Source organism: Hippoglossus hippoglossus, chromosome 11 (assembly GCF_009819705.1).
Source record: "Hippoglossus hippoglossus isolate fHipHip1 chromosome 11, fHipHip1.pri, whole genome shotgun sequence".
In the NCBI taxonomy this organism is placed as follows: domain Eukaryota; kingdom Metazoa; phylum Chordata; class Actinopteri; order Pleuronectiformes; family Pleuronectidae; genus Hippoglossus; species Hippoglossus hippoglossus.
This window is the reverse complement of record NC_047161.1, coordinates 9404866-9413077: the sequence shown is the minus strand read 5'-3', so window position 1 is coordinate 9413077 and position 8212 is coordinate 9404866. Positions and strand designations below refer to the sequence as shown.

The window sequence follows — 8212 nt, the reverse complement described above, 5'->3', positions numbered from 1 at the left end:
CATTTATGACCAGGAGGTGGAGACAAAAGACAACTTGTCCTCAGCCACAGTGTCATTGATCTTGTGGTTTTGGCTGCAGTGGCTCTTACATCACTACCTGGCCCTGCATCATCCTCGGTGGAGGGAGGGGTGATTTGGCGAGTGAGTGAGCGAGTGAGCGTTTGGTCGAGCAGAAGAAGAAACAGAGAGTCGGAGCTGAGAACAGAAGGTGCAGCTGGTGCGAGGCCGAAGCCGTGGCCAAGAGACAAAACTGTTCTCCGCACACTTCCTCTCTTTTCTCCATCCCTCTTTCTCACACTTCCCTCCATCCCCTCCTCTATGTGCAATCCCTCCATCCTCTCCTTTTCCATCCTCTTCAAACCTGCCCTCCCTCTCTCTTTCCTCCTCCTCTTAGTTCCCACGGAACACATGGGGCCAGCCAGGCTGCTATTGTCCAGGATATCCCCTCCTTGTTAATGGCTTCCTGTGCACACACTGAGGGCTACTGACAGAAACAAGCCTCCTCATCTGATACAGGCATCTCTCTCTCACACACACACACACACACACTCACACTCACACTCACACTCACACTCACACTCACACTCACACTCACAAACACACGGTCTTGAACACACAGACACATAAACACACTGTTGAAGCCACAAGTGATGTATCAGAACTCTTTTATTACAGGGAAGTTGTCATCGCACCAACAACAACTTTGAAAATCTTTTTTTGTCAGTGCTCACTCGTGTTTTTATACAACCATAAAATATACAATCTGACAGTGAGGTTTATCAGGAAACACGTTAAACTTTCAGGGGGAAACGAGAGGCTACGATTTCTAAATGTCTCTAAAGACAGTAATGACAAAAGAAAAACTGAAGTGTACAGCTGTGAACCCTCTCCCTCTCGGTAAATACTGATTGACGATGCTGCAAATACAAGAGACGAGGTGATAAAAATCACCCAAACATCATTTACATGAGAAAAAAACTGGTAAAACATATGTGAAGCTTGGATTGTTGCGGAGAGAATTTACTGTAGAGAGGAACCATACGTTGAGGAAGTGAGCCCAAACAATGGAGCACCAGCCGAGCATCAGAGGTCGAGGGGTAAATCATGGTTAAGTTTGTTTCAACCAAGCTGGTAGCGAACTTTTGTTCCCAGTATTTAGTCAAACAAACACCTGGTTTCGGTTATTCCACCCCATAAAATGCTTTAAAAAGGGGGGTGACTCTGAGAGCACCTCAGACCCTCCTCTCGCACCAGCCTCTCTGTGTAACCAGGGCATCAACACTGGCTGTTTCAGCTCAGGGGGGGGGGGAACAAAGGGGAGGGGGACGGTTTCACCCAGGAACTTGACGGACGGCAACTGCTTGACCATCTGGAAAAGCCATTCCTGATTGGCTGACAGTGGTGGGTGTAACTTCTAAAGGGGTGGGCAGGAACACAGATCAATCAACACAATAAATCACTCCTGCTGCTTTTTAGCCGTGGTCTCCCTTCTCACTGCTTTCTCTCCTACACAATGCATTAGCAAGAAAATAAACATCCTATAGCTATGTGTGTCCTCTGTGGGATCATAGAAAAAATTGTACTTTCTGAGCAGGGAAGAGAAAAAGTCTTGTCCTTGAAAGTCCAGCTCGGCTGTAGAGTCTCTATGTAGATTGTGTCGAGGGGATCACCTCAGTCAGAACGCTCCTATCTCCATACCCCAGGGTCTGTAGGGTTTCCCCACACTGGATGTTGGGCCTGGGGGGCTGATGGTGGCGGGGGAGATGAGGGGGAAGGCGCTGAAGGGGAAGGGGAACGCCGAGAGGGAGGAGAGGAGAGGAGGGGAGAGCTTTGACACTGATGAGGGGACCAGGGCCGGGTGCAGGATGGTGGTAGGGGCGGCCGTCGTGGGGGGCACCCTGATGAGGCCTTGATCTGAGTGTGTGGTGGCGCTGGTGCTGCGTCTCCCCGGGATGTGAGTCTCTGCCACCGACGAGGAGGACGACGGCGAGGAGGAGGTGGACGAGGTGGACGTAGACGACAGTGGAGTCTGCGGGCTGCTGGTGGCGCTGCGGGGTAGAGGTGCCAGAGATGCGCCCTGTTGGTGCTGCATGAGGAGGGAGTGGGCGAGGTGGGCCGGAGGGGATCCGAAGGCAGAGCCCCACGCCAGGTGGCTCAGGCCGGAGTGAGCCTCCCTCTGGCTGGCGTAGTTGTTCAGGTGGGAGACCAGACGGATCCGCAGAGGGTCCGTGCTGTCCAGGCCTTCGATTATACTCAGGTAGCGGGCCGTCTCCGCCAGGCACTCCCTGAAACCCAGACCCCTGTAGTCCATCGCCAGGGCATGGGCGTCGAAGTAGCCTGAGGGGCGAGCGAGAGGAGAGTGGATTAGTTAAAAAGGTCAGCTCATCAGCACACAACTAAACCAGTTAGTCCAGAATAGAGGGAGTTCTGACATGAATCAATATGTCCCCGGCTTTGGGACGAATGTGGAAAAGCAAATAATGTGTCTAAGGAAAATGTATAATCTGGACATTTATTTGTTCATTCATGTATTTTTAAGCGTTAAATGTCCAGTTTAAGAACTTTTAAATGTGTGAATGTGAAGTTCGAGGTGTTTTTCTGTAACAATAAAACAATCCAACGTACCTTTGCCTCCGGCTGCATGAAGCATCTTCAGGTGGTCAACAGTCATCTGCAGGATCTCTGCTTTCTCCAGTTTGGCTGAGCCCTTCAATGAGGGGGAGAAGAATAAGTTAAATACAAATAAACCAAAAGAGCATAAATAAATAAAAGTGTTTTCATATTTTCATACTTTAAAAGTGAGCTCTGTATAAGGGACGTTAGAGCAGTAGTAGTTAAATACCTGTTTCTCAAAGGCGCTGGGGACGAGTCTCCGGAGCTCACTGAGGCTGTTGTTGATCCGGTCTCGACGCCTTTTCTCGATAATCTGATCAAAAACAAAACACACATTCATTTAGTCTCGTTGTTTGCGGAATATCTGTGCACGTGGCGACATCTGCAGGCTTCATTCACTGGGTCAACAACTGACACGTTTTTTAAAAAACAAAAACAAGATCCACTTACTCCTCGACGCCTCTTCCTCGCCTGCACCTGAGTGGATGTGGTTGGAGACATGGAGCCAAGGGGGGAGCTCATGTTCCTGAAGAGGAGAAGAAATAAAGAGGATGAGTCAGAGGATACATAAAGACTTTAATGTGTTTTTACAATAACAGAGTTGTGGACTTCAACCATCTATCAATGTGAATCACGAGGAATAAGAGAAAATAGAAAATAGAGTCCAGGGTCTTAAAAAAACAAACTTACCCATTTTCATCTGCGCTCTCCTTCTCCACCTCGATGGTCTCGTCCAGTTCGCTGTCCGAGGAGCTGAAGTCGTGGTTCCTCTTCATCTTGACTCTTCCTCAATAGTCCCTCAGTACAAGTCCTGTATTGTGCAGTGTTGTGTTGTGTGTGCGAGTCCAGGTTCGCCCGCAGCGTCTCGGTTTGTAGCGCAGCCGCTTTCCCACGGTGTCATTTCAACGCTGCTGGCCGCCAGCAGGGGGCGGGGACGAGGGCAGGGCCAGCCAATCGCACGCCGGTCCGGTGTTTGAGTGACAGCGCAGTTGGGCCCGAGCCCGTCCCCTTTAGGCCCGAGACTGAGAGGAGGCGGAAAACACTGAAGACCCCTCACTCTGAGGGTATTTCTGAAGACTATGGACACTTCCTTAACCTTGATCGTTATTAAGGATAAAGGTCCAGTGTTTAAGATTATGGTGAAAGGGATTTATTGGCAGTAATTTAATTTATTATAATCCTAGTGATCTTTTTAGTAGTGTTTTTCATCTAAATTGTACAAATTATTGTTTTCTTTACCCTAGAATGGGCCCTTTATATTGAACATGCTGCTGTAACACAACAATTTACCAATTTTGGGTCAATAAAGTACATCTATCTATCTATCTATCTATCTATCTATCTATCTATCTATCTATCTATCTATCTATCTTACCCTGTGAATCACTACATGCAGAAATTGAAAAAGGACATAAACACAAACTGCTCTTTCTGTGATGAGCATCCTTCTCAGTTTCATTACAGCGTCCAATATGAAACGGCATCATTAACACCATGTCTTTACCCTAAATGTCCTCTGATAGCCTCCTCTGGAGACACGTTCACGTTCGCACGCACACGCTGCACACAGGCTCCCGCCCAAGTAGATAATGAGTGCATTTCATTTTTGGGGGAACTACCCCTTTAACATCAGAGTGACTGATCTTTCCAAGCATAGAGGATCTTTGGGGAGACTTTGACAGCGGTCCAATGGACTTTCGGTCCGTGCCTGTCCCCCCCCCACCACCCACCACCCACCACCCATCGCCCTCTCCTCCCTCATCCTCCTCCTCCTCCTCCTCCTCCCCCCCTCCTCCTCCTCCCTCGTGCATGTCCCGGTGGTGATGAGGAGTGGCTGGCCGGCTGTCAGCACGCGCTGGCCGTGGGAAAGTTCCCCAACCGACGCTGATAACCAATCAGAGGCCGGCGGCCGTCTCCGGCGCTGGAATGAATGGAGCAATTGGTCGGGGCGACGGGCGGTCTGCGAGCGAGCGTGTGAACCTGTAATCCAATCCTGACTCAGGCAGAGACAGGGAGAGCTGCCGCAGCCGGAGGAAGCCGACGGGTCTAATCTTACCCCACAGAGAGACCTCATGCACGGCCACGACTTCAAGGAGTGCGTGCAGGGCGCGCCCAACAAAAGAGCAGAATAATGATGCGCGTTTCCACATCAGCACCATATACACCACCACTGGCTCCTGTTGTGGTCTCACTCACACACACACACACACACCCACACACACCTACACACACCCACACACTCCAAATAATGTGACAGAGCTGCTGGTGTGTGTTTGTACACACTGAGGGCTCGTGTTTCCGCAGCTGAGGGTCTCCTGCAGGGACCCAGCTGAGTCATGTCAAAGCACTTTGATACAATATCATTACACCAGATAAGCTGAGGGCTGATGGGCGATAAAAGAATCCCACAATATAACTGTCGTCATAATAACAGCCTCGTGATGTCTTGATGCATTGTATGAGGCTTAAGCACAGTGAGGAGGTCCAAGACATAACTGATCCACCTCAGATTGGCTGTTTATCAAGTGTTTATCCTTCTCTGCTCATGAAGACGAGTTTAAAACCACAACTTCAGTCTGGAGCAAAAGTCTCTATAATTTATCATGGTAGACTATCTATTATATCTTTTTATTAACTTGATATCCTTTTTGGCCATGTGGTCCAGGCCGAGATAAACTGTTACATAACTTCAACATGCAGATTGTCTTACTGTGCTAGTTATCACACAGACGCAGTAGTTGAAGTACCATTTTAAGGTACTTGTACTTCAGTATCTAAATTTTTTTACTTTTGACATCCCTGCAGGCTGATGTTGTACCTTTACTGCACTATATATTTTTCTCAGCTTGTTTTTGATACTAGATACTTTTGTGATTATGTCATAATAAATATAATTGATCAGTAAAGCAGTGAAATTCGGTTTACGTATAGCATGATGGGACTTTTGTTTTGTAAATAGTTCTTCTCTGGCCTATTTTTACTAAAGTAAAAGTTTGAATGTAGGACTTTTACTTGCAATGTGATTTTTTCTACTTTTTCTGATGTAAATTCACTTAAAGATTGATTCAGATTCTCATGTGAAAATATGAAAAAAGAAAGAATTGAGTTGGAAGTAAAACAACTTTATTTGCAATTTCAAAGACATTGGCTTGTTAGCATTGTTTTCATTGTTTGCAATTCACATTGAAACCAATTGGTACTGGCAGCACGATGACATTTTGTCCAAAACTGTCTGAAAGGAAAAATTATGTTTCAAAATGTCACTGAAGGTCATCTTTCACAATAAATAATGCATCATGGGAAACTTCAGGCAAATAAACATGAAAGGCAATGAATGAGGCGAGAACACATGCACTTTGAAAATAAGTAAACGTGAAACCCCTGATTCATCAGACGTGAAAACAATGTTGCAATATAAATGAAATACGCCGCCTTTGCCAACTTTTATCTTGCGCTAATAAAGATTAACAGTAAATCGTGGATCAGTCAGCGCTAACACAAACACACACACGCATGCACACGCACACACACAGTAACACGTTGATCCTTGGGAGCCGAGAGAAACCAAAGGCGTACCAGTCATCACAGAGAGAGAGCGAGAGAGAGAGAGGAGAGTACATATGAATGAGAGGAAGCACTTAGGGCTGTTTTCATCTTATTGTTGTTGTACAAGGCTGCGCTTAAAGCAGGACAGACACACAGATGCACTCATACATTCAACCACATGCCTATATATGATTTGTGTGTGTGTGTGTGTGTGTGTGTGTGTGTGTGTGTGTGTGTGTGTGTGTGTGTTGGGGAGTGGGAGTTTGTGGGAGCTGTTTTCACACACACACACACACACACACGTCTAAGTTCATGCAACCTGAGGCCTTTGTCACAATAAACACAGGTGTGCATCCACATGAGTTTCTGGCTCCGTGTGCGTGTCCTTGTGTGTGTGTGTGTGCGTGTGTGTGTGTGTGTGTGTCTGTGTGTGTGTGACTAGGGGGAGTGGGAGGGGAGGTGGGGGGTGAGCTCCCTTGTTGTATTTCAAGTTCACCCAGAGTTCCCACGCTGTTATTTTCTGCCCCGGCTGTCTTTGTTCTACCGGTCTCATCACATGTTGTGATTAGTAGGGCCTTTCAGGGGCCGCCCTTTGAAGGTGAGGGCCCGCAACACAACATTATCAAATCCCAGCCTCCTCGCTCTCCCTTCTCCCACTGCAAATCAGGCCACCAAACTGGTCATCACACTCGGGGCCAAAGCAAATCAGAGTCGCAGTGACAGTTCACCTCCGTTGCTCCTGGGTTGCTTTTCTCTTCGTCTTACTTTCTATTTTGACGTATTTTCTACTGTTCTGTTTGCTTGGATTCATCCCTCCATCCGTCTTTTCTCCTCCTCAATCAATACTTTCCTGTTAAATTGAACTCACAGGTACTGTCGCCTCCCCAAAGCCTCTCTTGAGCTGCCAGATACTCTCAGACACTGTAAATTGATACACATGGTTTAGGGTCAGTTCTAAACAGAGAGATAAATACGTTTATTTAACATTCAAATATTAAATGATCTTGAACTTTTGGCCAGAAAATGATTTGTTTCCACATCCTCTGCTCTCTCTCGCTGTATACAAAAAACTTTTTGAATTTCAGTTTATTTATGAGCCGTGACTGTGTTTCTACAGCAGTAACATGTCATCAGTGCAGACATAAATTGAGTCTAGTCCGTCTCACCCAATGTAAATGGTTGGAGTTATGCAGTGTGTGCACATTTAGTCTTTGAAGTTGTTTTAAAGGGATATTTCACCAATAAATCCCCCTCACTGCTCTGCACAGTCTATATATCTTTTTGCATTGAGTGTAATACTTCTCCTGTGCATATTTACACAATGGTCCACATGTCACCGTGTGTTTAGTTGTATTAGTTTGTTTGGATTTGATTTCCTGCAGCGAGCTGATGTGGATCCACATGACTTCAGTGAGTGTAAATGGAGCTGGGCCGCGGTGCTGACAGACTGACACTGATGAATGATGTTGATATCACGTTCAGGAACCCTTAGTTCGTCTTAAACCAAACACAGTCATGCTAAACTGCTAACTAAATAATAAATACTGAAACCTTTCTGCCTTAAAATGCCCTTAACTGTCGACTGGCTTCTAAAGAGATTCTAAAAGTAGTTGTTCCGTTTTTTGTTCAGGTTTCAAGTTATTTATCTTTTTTAGAATTTGTGCAGAAATATCAATTATTAAAGAATCAGTTAAATTTCCTCATATGTGGTCAGTTGAATCAGATCCTGACTGAGTCGGACTGGGTTTGCAGTCCGTACAGAAACCTTTATTTTTAAGCATATATATATATATTTTTTAACTTATGGGAACATGCAAATGGTGTAAATACAGAAATACAATATTTGTTTGTTGATTTGTTTCATGCTTTATTAATTTGGAAATTACTTGAATGATTGATTAACTTGGAAAACACAAACCTTTCATTTTTGAGTTGTCCGTTTTATTGTTCTTTCATTGTACAAAACACAATAAGAAGCAGGAAATAATCCTTCCTCACACGTTGATTCATTTTCATCTGTTGGTTTTGGTCATCTTTTAATTTAGGTTTCTTT

General features: G+C 45.7%; 1 protein-coding gene across 2 annotated transcripts; it reads right to left on the bottom strand.

Annotated features, from left to right (window-relative positions):
* Positions 1 to 648: 648 nt before the first annotated feature.
* Positions 649 to 6597, bottom strand: hey1 (hes-related family bHLH transcription factor with YRPW motif 1). Of its 2 annotated transcripts, none has more exons than XM_034599204.1 (6): positions 6566 to 6597; positions 3304 to 3451; positions 3064 to 3139; positions 2843 to 2926; positions 2626 to 2707; positions 649 to 2337 (listed from the first exon to the last, which is right to left on the bottom strand). In XM_034599204.1, exons 2-6 carry the CDS (start codon positions 3387 to 3389, stop codon positions 1676 to 1678), a joined length of 990 nt encoding a protein of 329 aa, XP_034455095.1. In that variant the 5' UTR covers positions 3390 to 3451; positions 6566 to 6597; the 3' UTR covers positions 649 to 1675. The 2 variants fall into 2 exon arrangements, with proteins under 2 accessions (XP_034455095.1, XP_034455096.1); XM_034599205.1 differs by having other exon boundaries at positions 6554 to 6579.
* Positions 6598 to 8212: the final 1615 nt, after the last annotated feature.